The sequence below is a fragment of the Primulina huaijiensis genome, chromosome 4, assembly GCF_012295235.1.
Source record: "Primulina huaijiensis isolate GDHJ02 chromosome 4, ASM1229523v2, whole genome shotgun sequence".
Lineage (NCBI taxonomy): Eukaryota > Viridiplantae > Streptophyta > Magnoliopsida > Lamiales > Gesneriaceae > Primulina > Primulina huaijiensis.
In genome coordinates, this window is record NC_133309.1 from 2,720,712 (window position 1) to 2,742,885 (window position 22,174).

At 39.8% G+C, this 22,174-nt stretch overlaps 1 protein-coding gene and 1 pseudogene across 1 annotated transcript; one reads left to right on the forward strand and one right to left on the reverse strand.

The window, feature by feature from the left end:
- Positions 1 to 5,652: 5,652 nt before the first annotated feature.
- LOC140975875 (uncharacterized) lies at positions 5,653 to 8,269 on the reverse strand (annotated as a pseudogene).
- Positions 8,270 to 9,326: 1,057 nt separating this feature from the next.
- On the forward strand, positions 9,327 to 10,017 carry LOC140975899 (uncharacterized). The gene has a single exon (XM_073439826.1). The coding sequence runs from the start codon at positions 9,453 to 9,455 to the stop codon at positions 9,768 to 9,770; it is 318 nt and encodes a 105-aa protein (XP_073295927.1). The 5' UTR covers positions 9,327 to 9,452; the 3' UTR covers positions 9,771 to 10,017.
- Positions 10,018 to 22,174: the final 12,157 nt, after the last annotated feature.

Below are 22,174 nucleotides of genomic sequence, written 5' to 3' on the forward strand. Positions count from 1 at the left end.
AGGATTTAACTTCAACAAGACTGTTGGAACATTTAATATTCGCAATCTTGATTTTTATGTTAACAAAAATTGTTATTTTGTTTCTAATAAAATTATCTAAGTGCGCAGAAGCTGAAACTGATCAGGATTCGAACTTATCAGTTACCGAGCCAAAACTCCTCTTTGAACTTTTGAATTTCAAAAGCAATAGATGTCTTTCTCGCATTAATGCACCCCCAAGAGCACAATCGGATGCATCAGTATACACCTCGAATAACTTATCAAACTTAAGAAGTTTCAATATTGGCTCTGTTCCTTCAATTCCTTTTTCAGAGAATCCCAAGTTCTAATATTCTCTCTGTTGGTACTTGCATCATCTGATAAGCGAGAACGCCACCAAAGTTTGGCATCGCTGTTCAAATACGTACTCGTTATAGAGACTTATTCCTCCTCTGAGACTTTGACCGCACTGAAATAAGTTTCCATGTCCCACGAGAAATTTTTGAGTTCTTTAGCGCCGTGGGTTCTTGAAAATGACTTCGGTTCAGGAACTTTGAACATTGATGCAGAACTTAAACTTGCAACAGAACCTGTCCCAATGGCCTTCTTTAACAAGTTCATCAAATGCATCCAATCTCGATTCGACATCTTCTGTGGAAGACACGATCCTTCTTTCCACAAATTTATATAGATCGGCCCTTGAAATTTGCATCATCTGATTCGATACGTTCAAACCCTCAATTTGAATAAAAAGTGCATCATATGGCTCTTCTGGTGTACCGATCAAGCCTTCCATACGACGCAACCTTGTCTCCAATTCGAGAATGAGATCCCTCGCGTTGGAAACATTTGAAGATTTCGCCATCTTCCAAATAACCAACGATCAAGAGCACCGAAAACATGGGCTATGATACCAACTGTCACAGGGGTTAAGCAACGAAGCGGATTATTGCTAACTTTTTCAACCTTTGTGTGGATAGACTTGCACTCTCAAGATTATCGCTCTCACATTCGATCACACTTGTGAAACTCACATAAGCCAAGTAAGCAAGAAAAATAACATTAAACAAGAGTACCAAACAATTTGTTCAACCTTGCACTAACACAATAGTTCACAATACAAGAAAGCAATATGCCAATGGCTTGAACACAAAAAGTTTCAACACTCGTATATATCAGAGTCTTCTGTAACTCACGGCTAAAATAAACGAAATAAAAGGCGACAATATCAGATATACTCGAGTAAATGCTCCTGAAAGCGCCACCTGTCAAGCCCAAATGCTTTGTCTGGATAAGAACAAGCCTAACTGCTGGCAGATTGCATGTTTGTCCGCTTACCACTTGTCCTACACGTTTTCCAAGTGTCTCAAAACGTCTACACAAATGCCCAAACATCAAATTTAAGGCGTACACTTGTCCCAGGCATTTACCAACTCGAGTTGAGTTGCTTGCACAGTCAAGTTCAATTCTTCTAACACTTAGTTGTCTATAGCACACCCTCCCAAATGTACTAGTCGTTTATACACTTAGCCAATCCAATTTAACCGAAGCCGCATGCACTCGACAACATTCCACGGTGTTCCTCACAAACATCATGGCTCAAAGACTTTGTGAATCACAACTGTAACAATAGGGTATGATGAGATCCTATTAAGATGTTACTTATTCACATTAAAGATAACAACTTCGAATTATATCTATATATATATATATATATATATTGATGCGATCCGGGTGAAATGGACGAGCCAGGTCCGGTGCTCCGCCGGATCTGCTATCAAGATAATGAAGGAAATAAGAGCAAGGAGATATATCTCCGCAATATGGCTTCAGCTGTAACCTGCACATAAGGAGATAAACTCGTGAATGGGCGTCGAAGGGGTGTCCGGCATGGCCACTCCGATGCTTAAGTCAGCAGAGTACTCAAGCGATAAAATCAATGTAGTCAAGTGATGACTGTGTGATTGGTGTGTAAAGGGGACAATAAATGAGAGTATTCAATGTGAGTTAATATCTGAATGGAGAGTAAATGCAAAAAAAGAACCTGATATTTATAGTAGAGATTGAAATGATGACCTCGTTCCTTGCGCTGATCATTAATTATAATAGGGTGGCTGATTATACCCTATATTCTGACATGTCAAATCATATACTAGTCACATCCAGCCACTTAATTTTGTCAACCATTTATGTTATTGTCAGAGATAGGTCGGCTGTGCATGCCCTACCAAGGTGACGCCATTAAATGCTTTACTCATATCGAGGTGACCGACCAGAATGCTTCTCGGGCAATTATAGAAGAGCTCGGGCATTCCACGTCTTGGGGAAGTCATGTCCCGGGTGGTCCAATGGCCCGGCCTATTGACTGATTGCTCACGTTGTGATTTCTCTAAGTTGCGCTCTCTTCGTCCCGGGCAGTTATATGACTATGGTCATTAATCCATCTTGTCATGCTATCGGTCTGAGAACATCCCATCCTGACCCAGGTTCTATTCATGAGTATGCTTCATGGCCCAGGAAGTCCCAGCCCCGGACGTCCCAGGGCATCATCACTCTCTCCTTAATTAGTCGGGCTAGAGTCCACTCGCTGTCCCGATTGGTCTCGTGTGCCTGGTCAGGAAAATCGCCTTATCACTTGGGATTTTCTGGGTTGATTGTAGTGTATTGACACGTGGATATTGCTGACGTGAGCCCTAAACTTCAATCTTATCCAAAACATTTCGTGTTCTCGAGGATGATCGTCATGATATTCTGATATTTTTGCAAGTCTTTTCAGCTATCTGGTACAACTTCCAATACCCATCCTAACCGTTCATGCATTCAAAGATCAACAACTATGATCAACCTCTTCCCCCTATATATAACAACCCACCTATTTTTCAATCATATTACCAAATTATTATCCAAGGAGTATAATGGCAAGCGCAAGTGGCTCAAAGGTTCCGGATATGACTGAGGCTTTCAAAGAATCTGCTTTGGGGGCTCGAAAAGCTACTATGGAAGATGAAGTCTTCCATAAAATTCTTTGCTACTGGGAAGAGCTTCAGGGGTTGAAGTTCTTTTATGAAACGGGAGAAGCTGCTACTCCCAGATTAGTAGCAAAAATGAAGAAATTTCGGGAATACTTGCACATATCCGAGTGGTCAGACATCTTTACTGATTGACATGTCTACTAGCTAATGCTTCGGAAAGAGAGGAAAATCCTCCATCAGATTGCTGATTCGGACAGCTTCCTCGAGACTTCTACTGGAGTTTTAACCATTTGGTTGAAAAAATAGGAGGCTACTGTAGAAGAGGAATATTTTGATGTAATCCGTGCTAATTTTTGTTAGATGAATAATATGAGAAATATTTCTTCTAACTCGTCTCTGTAGTTTATTTTCCTGGTCAATTTTAATCCACCTTCTCCCAACACCCTCAGGTCGGGGCGCAATCCCTTAGGCCTAATGACTGATTTTAACAAGTAATTAGGGTGCAGTTCCCTAGATTTGGTAGATTACCAGGGTGCGGGTCCCCGAGCCAGGGTACGGGTCCTTGGACTTTGATATAACCGGGGTACGGGTCCACCGGGCTAGGGTACGGGTCCCTGGGCTTTGATATAACCGGGGTACGGGTCCACCGGGCCAGGTTACGGGTCCCTGGACTTTGATATAACCGGGGTACGGGTCCACCGGGCCAGGGTACGGGTCCCTGGACTTTGATATAACCAGGGTACGGGTCCACCGGGTCATGGTACGGGTCCCTGGACTTTGATATAACCGGTGTACGGGTCCACCGGGCCAGGGTACGGGTCCCTGGACTTTGATAGACATTTCCTTAAACAATTTCTTTTTTTGATGAAGAAACAATAGATAAACGTTCTTTTAAACATAATATTTCTTTAAATGAAAAGCATTCCATGGCCTTTTAAGAACGTGTCCTTGAGAATCTTCGAGATAATAAGCTGCACCTGAACTGACTCTCTGAATTATTTTGAAGGGTTCTTCCCACCTTGCTTCTAATTTTCCCACATCATCTATCGGCTTGATCTTTTTCATAACCAGGTCCTCAACCTGAAAATTTCGTGGTCGAACATGCTTGTTATAGGACTTCATCACCCGGCTGCGATAAGATTCCATTCGAATGGCTACCCGATCTCTTTTTTCTTCCACTAAGTCAAGTTCAATGGCTCGGGACTGATCATTGTTGCTCGGATAAGATTCTATACGAATAGAAGATTGCCCAATCTCCACGGGTAGGACTGCTTCTGAACCATAGACAAGGCTGTAGGGTGTTTCTCGAGTAGATGATCGAGGCGTAGTTCGGTATGCCCATAAGATACTCGGTAATTCTTCCACCCAGTCTTTACCCTTCCCATGGAGTCGGGCTTTCAGTGCTTGCACAATGATCCTATTAGTCACTTCAATCTGGCCATTAGCCTGAGGGTAAGCTACTGAGGTGAAAGATTGAATAATCTTCATTTCTTGACACCATGAGGTGATTTTCTTTCCCTGGAATTGCCTTCCATTATCTAAAATTAATCTCTTCGGAATATCATATCTGCAAACAATACTCTTCCATAGAAATTTCATGACTTCATCCTCGGTAATCTTGGCTAATGGCTCGGCCTCTACCCACTTGGAGAAATAAGCCACAGCCACAAGAAGGAATTTTTTCTGTGCTCGGGCTATGGGGAAAGGACCCACAATATCCAAACCCCATTGGTCAAAAGGGCACGATGCGGAGATTGGTTGCATACTTGCAGCTGGGCGATGATGAAAAGTATAATGGTGTTGACAACCCTTACATTTTTGAACAAGTCGGGCAGCATCTTGATTCATCCGAGGCCACCAGAACCCGGCCAATATAGTTTTCCGAGACAGAGCTGTTCCACCGAGGTGTTCACCACAGCATCCCTCGTGTATTTCACGGAGTACGTACTCTACCTCGTCTTCTGATAAGCACTTGAGTAATGGGCCCTGATAGGATCGTCTGTACAAAACATTATTCAAAAAGACGAACCTGGGCACTTGCTTTTTGATTTTTGCAGCCTGGACTCGATCTTCTGGGAGCTTTTCATACATTATGTATTCAACGATAGTAGTCATCCATGAGCTATTCTGGACCGAGGGTACTTCTTCATCAATAGATAGCACCAGCTGGGTAAAACAGAGAACCTCCCGGGTGCTTATATCTGACATGGAAGCAGCCAATTCGGCTAAGGTATCGGCTTCTGCATTTTTCTCTCGGGGAATTTGCTCGATACTCCAGTATATTAGAGACGATGCCCGGGCAGTGATGAGCCCTAAATATTTGAGCATTTTTTCATTCTTGGCCTCCTACATTCCTTTGATCTGCTGTGTAACCAACTGGGAGTCAGAATAAATGATGACCCGGGACGCACCTACTTCCCGGACAGCCTGTAACCCTGCCAAAACAGCCTCATACTCTGCTTCGTTATTGGTGACCCTGGAATCAATCCTCAAAGCCAGCTTGATTTTCTCTTCTGATGGGGCAATTAGGACCACCCCGACTCCACATCCTGATAAATTTGAGGCACCATCAACAAAAACTCTCCATACCTCTTCTTCCACCGGTTGAATCATTTCAATTAAGAAGTCTGTTAATGTTTGAGCTTTTATAGCAGCTCGGGGTTTGTATTCAATGTCATACTCCCCAAGCTCCACAGTCCATTTAACCATTCTTCCGGAGACTTCGGCGTGAGTCATGATCCTTCCGAGTGGAGAGTTGGTAAGGACCACGATGGGATGTGAGAGAAAATAAGGTCTCAGCCAAGTCATCAATAAAGTTGGAGATTTCCCAAGTCTTGATTAGAATGTCATCCACATACACCTCAATATTCCGACTTATTTGCTTTTGGAAGACTAGATTCATCAACCGTTGGTACGTAGCCCCTGCATTCTTTAATCCAAAATTCATAACAACATAGCAGAAGGTGCCCCCGGATGTGATAAAACTGGCTTTATCTTGATCTTACAGAGCTAAGGGGATTTGATGATACCCCTGATATGCATCCAGAAAGCTTAATAACTCGCATCCAGAGGTAGAATCTACCAGCTGATCAATCCGGGGGAGTGGATAACAGTTTTTGGGGCAGGCTTTATTCAGGTCTCTGAAATCAACGCACATTCTCCACTTCCCAGTAGATTTTGGAACGAGAACCACATTTGATAGCCAGGTGGGGAACTGGACTTCCCTGATATGTCCGGCCTTCAGCAATTCCCCCACTTGTTCTTCAATTACTTTATCTTTTTCAGGGCCAAAATGCCTCTTCTTCTGCTTCACGGGCCGGGATCCCGGGAGGATATTCAATTTATGCTCGACCACTTGGGGCGAGATCCCGGTCAGTTCCTGTTGAGACCATGCGAAAACACCAATGTTAGTTTTTAAACATTGTAAAAGATTTACCCGGGTGGACGCGCAGATGTCTCGGGCTACCCGGACGTGTTTTTCCGGCTCAATTTCCACCATTTCTTGCTCTTCCTCAGCAACAAAATGCACTTCTCTCTCCTTGGCTCCTTCTTGACTCTCCTTTCCCTTCCCTTCCCTTCTTGCCTTCTTCTGATCTACTCGAACCGTCTCCTCATAACATTTCCGAGAAGAGGGTTGGTCCACCTTGACTTCCCCGACCCGTCCTCGTACCGAAAATTTGATTTTCTGGTGATAAGTGGAGGCCGCGGCTCTCATCTCATTCATGGCCGGCCTTCCCAATATGATGTTGTACGAGGATGGGGCATCCACTACTGTAAAAACAGTCATCACAGTCTTCCTCAGATCTCCAGTGCCTAGGGTCAGGGGTAGAATGATTTCCCTCTCAGGGTACACAGCATGTCCAGCAAAACCAAACAAGGCAGTCTCAACCTCCTCTAATTGATATTCGTGCAGATCCATTTGGACTAGGGCTTCCTTAAATATAACATTAACAGAGCTGCCATTGTCAACAAATACCCTCAACGCATCATAGTTAGCCACTTGGGCATGAATGACGAGCGTCATTGTGAGGTAGACTAACTCCTCTGAGGTCTTCTGGTCCAAAGCTTATGACTGGCTCGTCTCTCCTCCTCCCATCGACCTCCAAGCATTCCCTCCTGCTTCTGGCTTTCCGGGCTCGATTGGAATCGCCATCGGTGGACCCCCTCGAAATCATCTTAATTACTCCTCGTCTTGGGGAAGGGTCCTTCCTCTCTGCTGGTCTGCTCATTTCCTCCCGAGAACTCTCTTCTCCCCTTCTATTTCCACTCGGGATGTTTGCTGACTTTGAAGAAACATTTGGTCCGGGGTGTCGAGACAACCAAGGCGGCTGTCTAGACCTGTCTTGAGGGGGATGGGATGCTGGAATAGGACGTTTATTGGATTCTTTCCTCAGGGTCCGGCATTCATTAGTGTTGTGAGAACATTCTTTATGAAGGGTGGAGTACCCTTTCTGTTCTGGTCTTGATGCCCTTACTACTGGTTCGGGAGGCGGGACTACATCCGAGCTGCATTCTTGAATCTCTCGGTCCCGGACAATTCTCAAAGGTACATGAGAGAAAGGTCCCGAGCCACTTTCTTGGGAGCTCTTTCATCAGGCCTGACTACCCGGTCTCCTCTGGCTCTCTTCAAAGCCTCCCTCTTTTGGTTCTGCGCCTCTTCCATATTAATGTATTTCTCTGCGCGGGACAAGAGATCTTCAAAATTCCCGGGCAATTTCTTGGTTAAGGATCGGAAAAAATCCACTTCCGACAGCCCTTGCATGAACGTCGTAGTCTTCGTCTCGGGTGCACAGGCCGGCACATCCAGGACCACTCGGTTGAATCTTTTGAGATATGCCCTTAGGGTTTCATCTTGCCTCTGCTTCACCTCAAACAAACTGGAAGCAGTCTTCTTGTACTTCTTGCTGCTGCTAAATTGATGCAAGAATACCTTTTGGAAGTCTTCAAAACAATTGATACTTTGTGGCGCCAGCCCTTCAAACCATCTTTGTGCAGAGTCGACTAGGGTGGTAAGAAACACTTTACACTTGATTTGGTCCCCGTAGCAATGCAACATGGCCATGTTTTCGAAGCGAGCAAGGTGCTTCTCGGGATCAGAACTCCCATCATAGTCCTTGATCTTGGCTGACTTAAATTGTCCGGGTAATGGTTCCCAGATAATAATATCAGAGAATGGGCAACCCTTTACAATTGGAGCACTGCCCTTAGAACCAATCTGCCCTACCAATACTCTTACTTTCTTCCTCAACTCCTCCAATTCTTCCGCAACAGTGGGGGACTTAGAACCTGCGCTTGATTCCCTCTCCTCTTCCCTTCTCTCCTCCTCCTGATTACCCTGTAATTGCTCCTGCTCTTCCTGTAGTGGAACAGAATGATTAGGGGCCTTATTTTCCATGGCTGTCTTAACAGCATCAGCTACAATTTTGGTCAATTCTTCAAGTGTTAGGTGAATGGTGGGCTGAGGGCCATTGGGTGGCTGACCACCCACATCAGAGAGACGAGTATTGTTCTCTTCTTGAATCCGAGAGGTGTCTTGGTTGGTCCTCCTAGTAGGAGCCATATCAACGCCTTAGAACTCAGAATTTCGTACAGACGGCGCCAATGATGCGATCCGGGTGAAATGGACGAGCCGGGTCCGGTGCTCCGCCGGATCTGCTATCAAGATAATGAAGGAAATAAGAGCAAGGAGATATATCTCTGCAATAGGGCTTCAGCTGTAACCTGTACATAAGGAGATGAACTCGTGAATGGGCGCCGGAGGGGTGTCCGGTGTGGCCACTCCGATGCTTAAGTCAGCAGGGTACTCAAGCGATAAAACCAATGTAGTCAAGTGATTACTATGTGATTGGTGTGTAAAAGAGACAATAAATGAGAGTATTCAATATGAGTTAATATCTGAATGGAGAGTAAATGCAAATAAAGAACATGATATTTATAGTAGAGATTGCAATGATGACCTCGTTCCTTGCGCTGATCATTAATTATAATAGGGTGGCTGATTATACCCTATATTCTGACATGTCAAATCATATACTAGTCACATCCAGCCCACTTAATTTTGTCAACCATTTATGTTATTGTCAGAGATAGGTCGGTTGTGCATGCCCTACCAAGTTGACGCCATTAAATGCTTTACTCATATCGAGGTGACCGACCAGATTGCTTCTCGGGCAATTATAGAAGAGCTCGGGCATTCCACGTCTTGGGGAAGTCATGTCCCGGGTGGTCCAAAGGCACGGCCTATTGACTGATTGCTCACTTTGTGATTTCTCTAATTTGCGCTCTCTTCGTCTCGGGTAGTTATATGACTCGGGTCATTAATCCATCTTGTCATGCTATCGGCCTGAGAACATCCCATCCTGACCTAGNACGATTCACTCCCATTGAGCTCACAAGCATTAAATCCACCGACTCAATCCCTCTGTCTACCTTTCCAATTTGAATCTGGGTTCCCAATTTCTCCCCCAAAATCCACCGTAACCCTCATGATCTAGGCAGAGAATGGGGATTTCCGACGCGGTGTTGGGCAACCTCACGACGCTCTACCTTCTAGTGATCGCGGCGATGAAGGCGTACGGGCTGGCTGCGGGCCGGAGTTTCAGCGGCGGCTGTGTCATCGTCCTCTCCACCGTCGTCGTGGCGGCGATACTTATCGCGAGTCTCACATGGGACGTGTCGCGCAAGGCCACCCACGCCCTCATCGTTCGCGACCACGCGCACGAGATGTGCCGCGGCGGCATCTGCTGGCACGGCGTCGCCGTCAAATCTCCGGCGTCTCAGGTCCGATTCAGGCTACCTCCACAACATCATAATGCTTGAAATTTCTGTATATACATATATAACCACAATATATTTCATAATAATACTATTTGAATTAACCGAATCCTATGGAGATCAAAAGATAAGGAAGAATTTAAGGTTTATTTCGTATCCATAGTCCATACATGTAATTTTGTGGGAATTTTGTTTCTGTTATTGTTGTAATTTCTTGTGTAAATTCTTGAAAATCATGATTTTGGAGATATTTTACTATGCTCGCACCTTATAAGTAATTGCACAGTAATCACATATGAGAATGTTGAAATTTCTTATTTATTTTGGGTGTGTGCATTGAAATGACTTTGGATAGGCTTTTTTTAGACACCATTTGGTTTGCGGGACGAGACGAGACAAGACGATGAATGATATATGAAATAAAGACGGGAAATTGGTCTCGTCGTTTTTTGTTGTGTTCAGTCCCTGGATACTTTTTTAGTACCACATTTCCACATGAAGTGTACCACAATTTTTATGACATAGTACCACAATTTTGTGGGTAGGGAGTGAACCCAAAGAAATGTTTTGATTGGAGATTTTTCACCAACTTCTCCAAATAAAGATGATAAATGAATATATTTAGATAATACAATGAACTATTTGATTCGGGAAATGGATGTAACAAAAATGTATAATCATTTAACGACTTATCATTCGCACCGAAAATAGTTTGTAGAATATATTAATGAATGAAGGTGTAGTATGGATTCATAAATTTTATTTGGATTGCGCTTGCAGATTGTTTTTATTTCATTTTGATGATGTTCGAACCTATCTAAGCTGAAAAATATATCTTTGAATTGTAAGAGAATGTTTAACAAAATAATATTTTGTTGATTATGAATTTTGAATTCCGACATTCTCAATTTTTAACGAGTAAGTCTTTTGTGAGACGGTCTAACGAATTTTTATCTGTGAGATGGGTTAACTCTACCGATATTCACAATAAAAAGTAATACTCTTAGCATAAAAAATAATATTTTTTTATGGATGACCTAAATAAGAGATTTGACCCACGAAATTGATCTGTGAGACCATCTCACAAGAATTTTTATGATTTTTAACCTCTGTGTGTGTTTGTTTTTCCTGAATATTAGTTTGCATTTTTTGTAAGATATGATATCTACCTAACATGTTCAACTTTGTGAGATGACACACTCACCTATTGATGCATCTCATTGATGGACACGGAGATGAGCACGGTCAGTGATCAACATATAAGATATATATTTTCTTTAATCTTTAAGAAAAAAATATACATAAAATTTTATTTTTTTTTTTAAGTCAAATCAAAGTACCCACAATTCTAAGTCAGATTAAGCTGCCCGTGACGAGTGGATGGCATTCAAATTCAACCAAAAAAAAAAAGGAAAATCAATGCCTCGAATCTCTTTGGTAGATGAGGAAATAAATGAATGTCATACTCGTGGAAGGGCATATTGGAATCACTTGATTTTCCTTTTTAGAACATTTATATGATATTATTTTTGATATTTTCTTTTCCTATTTTTTGGCGAAATTTTTCTTTAATCGGCTCGATTATATTGAATCTTGAGTACCTCTCGTATAAGACGGTCTCACGAATCTGTGAGACAGATAAACCTTACCGATATTCACTATAATAAGTAAAACTCTTAGCATAAAAAGTAATATTTTTTTATGGATGATTCAAATAAGAGATATGTCTTACAAAATATGATCTGTGAGATTGTTTGACACAAGTTTTTACATTGAATCTTTTGAGTAAATAATTTAATAAAAAAATATATGAAATTTTTTTAAGTTGAGATATGTGTGTTTGGTTGTGTAATTATTGAGCTTTGAGTCATATTAATGTTCATTTCTCTCGTTACGCTGTCCCTTTCTTTTTCTATATTTTTAGTTATTTTTTCTTTGCATCGACACGTATATAAAATTGTGCGACACCAATGATTGAAATTGACATATTTAATTTTATATTAATTAAATATTAATATATTAAATTTTATTGGTGGTTCTTATCTCATAACAATAAATAAGTAATTAATGACTTGATATATTTNTTTTATAGCTATTTTGTAGATGTTGGTATTGATGTATGTATTATCAAATCACAACTCCTATTAAAAAATAATTAAAATTGTTAAAAATATAAAATATATGATTAAGACCAGTGTGCTAAAAAACGGTAAACGGTAAGCAGACGGCCACCCATCGCCTACCGTTTAGGCCGTTTTATATACTTAAATATATGATTTTTTTTCTTATTTGTCTCTATATTTCTTCAATAATTCTTGAATATCGAATTCAAATTCAAAATTAATTGCATATTCTTCTTATTTATACGATACAAATTGATTGAAAAATATGTAAAATAATTTTAGTAAAAAAAAATTTATATACTACGCCAAGGCGGCTTCTAAAAATCGAGAAGGTGAACGACTTTCTAAAAATCGAGATGGTGAACGACCGTCCAGTATTTTTTAGAATACTGATGAAGATTGAAATTCGATAACATATTAGATTAAAATCGAAAAAAAAAAACAAGTACAGATGGAAAAAATGCATTTTTCCATTCGAATAAATAAGACAAAATGATTTTTTAAAACTAAAAAGATTCTTTTATAAGCATATAATAATATAGCGATACTATACCATATGTGACATTTTAACTAACTTATTCTATCGTGTTATATATATTCGTACAACATATGTTACTTACTACCATAATAATTGAGTATCATATCTAAAATTTTGAGGTGTATTTAACAATAAAATTATGAATAAAACAATGTTGCTGAAGTAGATGAATATTTGATTAATAGTTAAAAGTATGATTCTTCCTATTAATAACTGATTTGGTATGTTAAGATATTTATAAATCATGATGAAAATTACTGGTTTTTCATAGACTGAAGGCTGATTTTAACATACCAAATCATTTTGACTCAACAACGTACATCAAGGATTTTACCGTATTGATGTCAAAAACTATCCAAAACATTCTCAAACGGTCATATTCTTATGTGTAACGTATATATCACTCTTGGAGACTATATATACAACATCTTGAATATGAAATATAAGATTTGGAAGAGGATTCAATGCATGAGCAATATATATGAAGAAATTAGCTAGAATGAGAGCAAACACAAGTATGATGATACATTTGATATATACATACAATGTAAAAATCCTAACACAAAATCACTCACATAATTACATGGGTCTCTTTTGAGACAGTCTCACGAATCTTTATCTGTGAGACGGGTCAACCCTACAGATATTCACAATAAAAAGTAATACTCTTAGCATAAGAAATTCAACCAAAGTTCTACGTTGAAAATACATGCGGAAAATAACGGGTTAATTAGATGAAAATATATTTCCATTGGTATGAGGTATTTTTGATAAAAGTCCAAAGACAAATAAATGATAATTTATGTCTAAACTGGACAATATCATATAATTGTAGATATATGCATGTTCCATTGTACAACATATGCAATATGATCATAATGATACAAGGATACTGTGCAATTGTAATAATGTAAGTTGGAAAGTTGAAATTTGTTTATGGATGTTCAGATATTAACAACTCATATGTCATTCTTTCTTCCACCTATGAAGGATTCACTAGAAGACTTTGATTTGTACAACACCTTTTACAAACTCATTTCGAATTAGGACTTATCTCTTGTCTAATCGAAACTCCTAGCACACTATCAATTGAAGGCCGCATGTAAGGTCCAAAATGCTATAATGTAATTCAACTGCATGCAAATCTAGGAAAAATGAAAAATACTTAATTAAATTATTTTAATTGTATTAATTAAATGTGGCAGACATGTTTACATGTTTAAAGTATGGTTTCCTACTAGAATGCATAAAACTGTGTTTTAAAAGTTATTTGGGACCCGATCGAGGACCGGAGATCGGAGACCGGAGACCATAAAAAAAGAAAATATTTTTATTAAATGATTATTTTTAATTATTTAATATATGTTATATTTTAAATGGTATTTTCAAAAATGGTGCTTTTTGATATTTTTTTACGCGCCTAGCCGTATTTTAAATCGGTAATCGATTTTGACGAAAATAAGGACTTTTTGGGAACTCGGCTCATATTTTCGAAAATTATCCTAAACGAAATATTTTACCTACACTATAATAGGCCTAATGGACCTATTATACCTAGGTTATTGGGTGATGGATCAGTTCTATCACCAACAAGGGTGTTTCAAACACAATATTTTCAATGAACTGCAATAGCTCGTGGTTTAAGAATGTAAATATCGATAAATTAAATCGAGTTTGGCTTTCAAACCAAGCGGAAGACACTCGAAATAATCCTCTATAGAAACCGAGTAAATATTTTTTAAAGCATTTAAAATATATGCAAGTTGACTGACTAAAAATATTTTGGTTGAAGCATTTTATCAAACACTTTGTATGCAATATTTTGATATTTGAAAAACACATAAAATGCTTCAAGAATGCATCTTTAAAATAATGAAAATGATAAGTAAATGTAATAAACAAATAGACACGAATTTGTTTATGAAATTTTGGAGACTTCAAATGCTCCTACGTCACCCCTTCTTCCTCTTGGGAAGAATTCACTAGAAGACTTTGATTTATACAATTCTTTATACAAACTCACTCAGCTTAGGACTTACACTACTGCCTAATTGAACTCCTAGTCTAGACTGAAGGCAACACCTTCCAGCCAACATTTGTTTAACGTTTATGTGTTAAAAACTACATACACAAGTTTAACGTCTTTGTGCAAGACTCATTCAACTGAATTTATCTTTATGTATTTGTGAGTGATTGTGTGTGCGTGTGTGAGAACTGATATATGAATACAACACAAAGGTGTTCTCACACACTGAGGAAATTGTGCTTCTAATCTAAGCTGATGACACGTTGAAGTATTCCCTCAAAACTGGGCTGACTGCTTCTTGTAACCTGATATGAGTTGAGTGTGCTCTATCTTCTTCCACACTCTTGTTTTTCCAAACCCTTCTCTTATTTGTTGATGGTCTTGATCTTGTATATATAGGGGCAATGTAACCGTACATCAAGACTCATCAAATATGTTCGTTGTAGTTTAAATCTGTTCCTCGAAATTTGTGTCTTGTACTTTCTGACAGTCGTTCTGGAACGTCTTGACTTTAAGCTCTGCTGCAACGTTCATTATTGTCCTTTGATTGGACAATTTCTTTTATACCCTTGAGTAAAGCTGAATTCCACTTAGATAAGCTTGTCTTGTTCTGCAAACTGATCGGCTCCTAACTGATGCTCTGAATTGGTCTTGAGCTGGTCTAGTGAAATCAGTTGACTCGTCAGCTGAATCAAGTTCACTGATTCAGTTGAACTGGTCAGCTTGGCTCTTCATCAGTTAAACTCTTCATCAGCTGGCCAGGCTTCTGAAGGTCTTCTGCTGAACCACTCATCAGCTGAACAATCAGTTGAACTGGTCTTTGATATATCATTTGGACTAGTTCACTTTGGTAAATCAGTTGGCACTTTCAGTTTGCGTCTCGATAGCTTCAGTTATGGCTCGGTAACTAATTAGTTCGAAGCCTGATCAGTTTCAAATTTCTGCGCACTTAGGTAAATTTGTTAGAAACAAAACAACAAGTTTTGTTAACATCAAAATCAAGATTGCGAACATGAAATGTTCCAACATTGGGCCTAAACCTTTACCAAATATTTTATATTAAAACAAGGAGTTCCTAAGTCCTAAGACACTCAAACCACACGCCTACAAGCTCTAGAATCCTAGGATTTGCTCTCCATCAGCACACACGCACACTAATTTTCAAGGGCATTCACATGAGTTTGCAAGAAATAAAACGCAGCAAGTTCCCGTCTCTCTCCGTCAACGTTCTTCGCATCGCAAGTTCTTTTTCGTGCATGACATACGCAAAAGCACGCCTTAATCTTCTTTCAACCATCGTTCAAGCCATATTATATGTATTGATACATGTTTGCATAAAAATATGATACGCAATCTTATATTTTCGTTTTTATGGCAAAACATGAACAAAACTAGAGTTTTCATCTTTTTAAATTCATGTTTATGATGCATAAAGGGGCTGCCATAGTAGGGCTATGAGAAGGGATGAATTTCAGCATTTTTAAGGGTGGTTAAGGGCCATGGTTAAGGGCTGTACAGGTAAGGCAAAGTATTGAACGAAAACTTGGTTGTAAGGAGGCTAGGGTTTAGATTTGAGGGCTAGGAAGGAGCAGGCCATGGGCTACTGTTGGGGCACGTCCAGGAGTCCTAAGAGGTTGGTCTTGCGGTCCTAGGTGGGAGGAGGTAAGGCGTGGTATGGTTCAAGAAGGAGGGTTGTTCGATTTGGGGGATCATAGGGCTAGGGCTTGCATTATCGTAGGAAAAGAAGGAAAGGGCCCCCCAGAGTACTTTCCAGGCAAGGGCATGGCTCATGAGGGTCCTAGCATCGAGCCATGGTGGTCCACGTAAGGCTGGAAGGGCAAGTAGTAGCAGGCGCACAGCTAGGACACAACTTAGCTGTGGCCGCGAGTTTGTAGGGAGAACCATGCACGTCCTACTGCATGGCTCGCTATGGCTGGTCTAAGTAGGTCTTAGGGGCTCGGTCATGGTGCTAGGAAGGTTTCATAGGGGCTGGTTGGGTCGGCCAAGGGCTAGGAACGAAAGGCCATAAGGTTTGATCAAGCTAGGGTTTCGAAAAATAAGTGCATAATTGCCACCAAGGTCCTAGGATTTTTCAAGGGTTTTAATGGCTTGATTTGGGTTGTATAGGATATGATTAGGTGTTAATAAGCTATGGTTCAAGTTTGATAAAGTTAGGTTAAGTTTCGAGCCGATTCGGATTAAAACCGAGACGTACGCTTAAGTTTTAAAACGAATTAGGAAATTAGTCGAGGAGCTTAAGTTTACATCTAAGAAATGCTCATGGGTATATTTTAAGGTGTTATGTTAAGTTTGGATGGATTCGGGTCGTCTTTTTAAGGTCTAAAGATAAATGGAGAAAGTTAGGGTTTCAGGGGCAAAACAGTCATTTTACAACTGAAAAATATTAGACGTCTTGGCAGTGCCCTGAATATTGTAATGATTAATAAAATGTTTATTTTTGAAGGTTATGTAATTTTATGATGAAAAACAAGAATAACAAAAGACGTGGTGCATGTTTGGTTTAAAAGAAAAATGATATATATGCATGAAATTTTATAAGTGATGAAAATAATGAAAGGTTGAAGGAGGTGAATTCATTGTGACTAATACAATGATATGATGATATGTAAGGTCAAGACTCAGTTGACGGGTGAGAGTATTGTTGATGTCCCCGCCGCATGGTACCATGGTTATACGTAGATGGATCTATCGAACTACGCTGATACGAAAGTCACAATTAAATATCTGAATTCAATAAAAAAGAAACGTATATGTATATGATGAAAGGAAAAAATGATATAATAAAAGAAAAAATGATTTAAAGTTATGCATATTCATGAAAAGCTATTTTATTGAAAGTATATTTCACTGTTGCTTGTGAATATATATGTACTACTTGTTATCATGGTTAAGATTTGCGGAGTCAATAGAATCACTAGGTGTGATCGATGCAGGTGAGCATGATGTTGTTGATGATGGATGATTTGATGGTTGAACTAGCTGGACTGATGATACATATAACCTGAGGACCTTTGCTAGTGTTCCGCATTAAGATTACTTTAAAAATTTTATGACTTTATGTTTTTGAGTGGTTTTGAAAGATTTAAGAGTTTATGCTTTTTTTTAAAAAAATGCTTGTTTTAGGCTTTGGTTTACGATTTATGATTTTATGTTTTGCATACGTTCTTTGGATTTTCAAATAATAGGTTGGTTGGATTAATATNATTTCAGTTGGTACCAGCGCAATGTTCTTACAAAGGGTTGTGCCACCGTCAGTTCCGGAAAACTCAGTCGTCAGGTCTCAAATTTGTAAGTTTAATTGCACATGGTTTATATGTTTAAGTTACATGTTTACATGCTTCTTGAAGTTAAAAGATATTTATGCTTAAAGTTGCTCAAAAACAGATTTTTATATGTTGCATGATTAGAAGATTAGATTTAAATGCATATCATTTACGTTTAGAATTTGGAAAACGTTCAGATATAATGTCTCTCAGACGCTCACCTAGTACTAATAGGAAAGCTGATACTAATGAGGATCGCCAAGGGAATGCACCCACACCTCCTAATGGGGATGTTTCTACTCTTGTTTTAGAGGGTATGACACGTTTATTTGAGCAGTAGGCTCCGAGGCCACAGCACGATATGTATGATCAGTTCCAGAGGCTGAGTCCGAAGGAATTTTTTGGCACAACCGACCCATTTTCTGCTAAGGGTTGGATTGGATCTCTAGAGGTGCACTTCCGTTATCTGAATATGGGAGATGCTGACCGTGTTAGATTTGCTACTTACATGCTGGGAGATGATGCTCCTCTTTGGTGGGAAGGAGCTGAACTTGGAGTTATCTAGCCACCCTCATTTGGGTGCAATTTAAGAAAACTTTCTATGAGAAGTATTTTACTGCTGACGTCCGAGGGCGCTTGAAGAGAGAGTTTACGACTCTTCATCAGGGAGACACGACTGTGGCTGACTTCGTTAGGAAATTTGATAGGGGTTGTCACTTTGTGCCCCTTATTGCTGGGGACGCTGCTGAGAAACTGAGGCACTTCATGGACGGTCTTCGACCTACTATACGCCGTGATGTGATGTTGATGCGACCGGTGGATTATGCAGCTGCCACTGCTTGTGCATTCCAATCTGAGCAAGCCCTGAAAGATGTTGGTTTTGAGATGTAGCGCAAGATGCAGCAGCACCAGCAGAACTCTCGGCTAGTAAAGAGACAATTTATGGGACCATCAAAAGCCCCAAGGACAGCAAAAGCCCCAAGGACAATGGTAGAAATCGGGGAAACCGAAGCCAACACAGCATGGAACATCAAAACCTGAAGAGAAGCCACTGTGCAAAGAATGCAATCGCTTACACTTTAGCAAATACATGTGGGAAACATACAAGTGCTTCATATGCAAGGAGGAAGGACATAAAGCTGTTGATTGCCCAAAGAAGAAAGGACCAACTGTTGGCAGAGCTTATGTTATGCATGCTGAGGAAGCTGAGCAAGAGCCAGACATGACTTTAATCACCAGTAACCTAGTTATTTAACATTTTTATATTGCTTTTGTTGCATTAAATGTTAAATTTGTTATGGGAATTGATTGAGATAATAAGAACTTAGAGAAAAATAGGTTGCATGCTCTACTACAGTTGGATTTAAGGGTCGACATTCAGAATTAAAGAAATTAAGCATAAAATATAAGTATTAATCATACAAAGGAATGAATGGAACTAAAATAAGAATTTTAAGGTTTGGAAATGAAAAAATCAAGAATTTTGGGATAGTTATGGCAAAAATCAAAAACTTAGGGACCAAGTGCTAAAATAGAGAATTTAAGGGCTAAATTGCACTAGGCCGAGAACTCAAGGCTAAACCAAAATTTTTGAGCAGTCCAAGGACTGAAATTGTGAAAACCGAAAGTTTAGGTTTTAATTTGATTGGATTCGAAATTTTATGGGGTTAGAATGAAAATTTTTGAAAATTTAGGACCAAATAGAGGAATTTCGAAACTTTAAGGGATTGAAAATGAAATTTTCGAAAAATTATTTGGGCAAAATGTTCATTTTTCGAGAAATATTAGGGTGAAAGTTTTAATTTTCGAGAAATTTTGGGTAATTAATGATAGAAATTCTTTAAGTTCGACACTATTGGATTTGATGATATATTTGTCGTAGTAAGGATATTTATTTTAGGTGTAGCTACCTATGCATTGTTGGATTCAGGAGCTACACACTCATTTATATCTGAAACATTCATCAAGTGACTAAAGATTATATCTGAAGATTTGGGACTGGGCTTCAAAGTTTCCATTCCTTCTGATGATCAAATATTCACTTCGAGCATTGTGAAGAATCTGATGCTTTGTTTCCAAAAATATGTGATTCGGACATATCTCATCGTACTCTCGATACCTGAATTCGACATCATCTTTGGCATGGATTGGCTATCTTCGAATGGAGCTTCGATAGATTTTCGACAGAGGTCAGTATCTATTCGACCTCCCAGCGAGAAATCTTTTGTCTTTGAGACATCAAGGAACAAGCAAATGCCGCACATTATCTCATGCATCTGTGCGAGGAAATTTATGAGACGAGGCTGCCAAGATTTTCAAGCATGTGTTATTTCAGCATCTATTCCTATCAGTCAGAAGCTAGATGATGTTGAGGTTGTCAGAGACTTTTCCAGTGTCTTTTCTGAGGACGTTTCTGGAGTTCCACCGAACCGAGAAATGGAATTTTCTATTGAGTTTATGTCGCACACTGTGCCAATTTCTACGGCACCTTATCGTCTAGCACTCACCGAAATGAAAGAGCTAAAGGATCAAATTCAAGAGTTGCTGTACAAGGGTTTTATTCGCCCGAGTTGTTCTCCATGAAGCACACCAGTATTATTTGTGAAGAAAAAAGATGGTAGTGTGCGACTCTGTATTGATTATAGAGAGCTTAACAGAGTCGTATCCTTTGCTTAGAATCGAGGATTTATTTGATCAATTGCAAGGAGCATCGAGTTTCTCGAAGATAGATCTTCGTTCGGGATACCATCAGCTGAAGTTAAAGGAGTCTGATGTTCATAAAACGAATTTTAGAACTCGATATGGGCACTACGAGTTTGTGGTGATGCCATTCGGGTTGACCAATGTGCCAGTGATCTTCATGGATATCATGAATCGTGTATTTCAGTCGTATCTGGATTAATTTATCATAGTCTTCATAGATGATATTATGATCTACTCGAGGAGCAAAGAAGAGAACAGTTAGCATTTGAGAACGGCACTTGCAAGATAGAAATTTATTCGCTAAGTTTGGCAAGTGCGAGTTTTGGCTCGAGAGAGTGGCGTTCTTAAGCCATGTTATTTCTAGAGATGGAGTTGATGTCGATCTAAGGAAAGTCGAGGCAGTTAGAAAGTGGCCAGTACCAAAGAGCGTAACCGAGATCCTTAGCTTCTTGGGTCTAGCTGGCTATTATCGGAAGTTCATACAAGGATTCTCTTCTATTGCGCTACCTTGACCGCCTTGACAAAGAAGAATGCAAAGTTTATTAGGGGATCGGAATGCCAAGAGAGTTTCGTGAAGCTGAAGCACGCATTGACTTCAGCGCCAGTTTTATCGATGTCGTCAGGGCAAGGAGAGTATGTTCTCTATACGGACGCTTCGAAGCTTGGTTTAGGTGCAGTCTTGATGCAAAATGACCGAATGATAGCTTATGCGTCTAGACAGTTGAAGGTTCATGAGAAGAATTACCCGACTCATTACCTCGAGCTTGCAGCAGTAGTATTTGCTCTCAAGATTTGGAGACATTGCTTATATGGGGAGAAGTGCAAGATTTTTACTGATCATAAGAGCTTGAATTACTTCTTCACCCAAAAAGAGTTGAATATGAGGCAACGAAGATGGTTAGAGTTGGTGAAGGACTACGACTGCGATATTAGCTACCACCCAGGCAAAGCTAACGTAGTTGCAGATGCTTTGAGTAGAAAGACAGCAGTCATCGTGCAATTGATAGTTCCAAGACCATTGCAAGCGGAGATTCAACGATTCGAGCTTGTAGTGTATGCTAGGAGTGATTCTCCTAATCTTTCTACTATGACAGTTCAGTCTACTCTGAGGGATAAAATCCGCGACGGTCAGTCTTCTGATGAGCATTTACAAAAATGGATATTGAGAGACGAGTCTAAGAGTCGGAAGCCGTATTCTGAGGAGGATGGCATAGTTCGATAATAATATTGGCTATGGGTTCCTAGTGGCGATTCACTAAAAGAGGTTATTATGAAAGAAGCCCAAAATACCCGGTACTCCATTCATCCTGCAAGTATGAAGATGTATAAGGACCTGCAGTCATTGTATTGGTGGCCGGACATGAAGCGAGACATCTTACGTTTTGTGTCCGAGTGTTTGACATGCCAGCAAGTTAAGATAGAGCATCAGAGACGAGCAGGGAAGCTTAAGCCACTTCCTACTCCCGAGTGGAAATGAGAATATATTACGATGAACTTTGTAATGGGATTACAAGGGACTATAAGAGGTTTCAATGTCATTTGGGTAATAGTTGATCGTCTTACGAAATCTGCGCATTTTCTACTGATTAAGATGACATTCATCATGATGTAATATGCAGCGATGTATATTCGAAAGATAGTCCGACTGCATGGAATTACATTGTCTATTGTTTCTGACAGAGATCCGAGATTCACATCGTCTTTCTGGAAGAGTCTGCATTCAGCGATGAGAACAAAATTGTTGTTCAGTACAACATTTCATCCTCAAACCGATG

Excerpts from the sequence above, each read along its gene's own strand:
- LOC140975899 (XM_073439826.1), top strand. The coding sequence starts at position 9,453 with ATGGGGATTTCCGACGCGGTGTTGGGCAACCTCACGACGCTCTACCTT.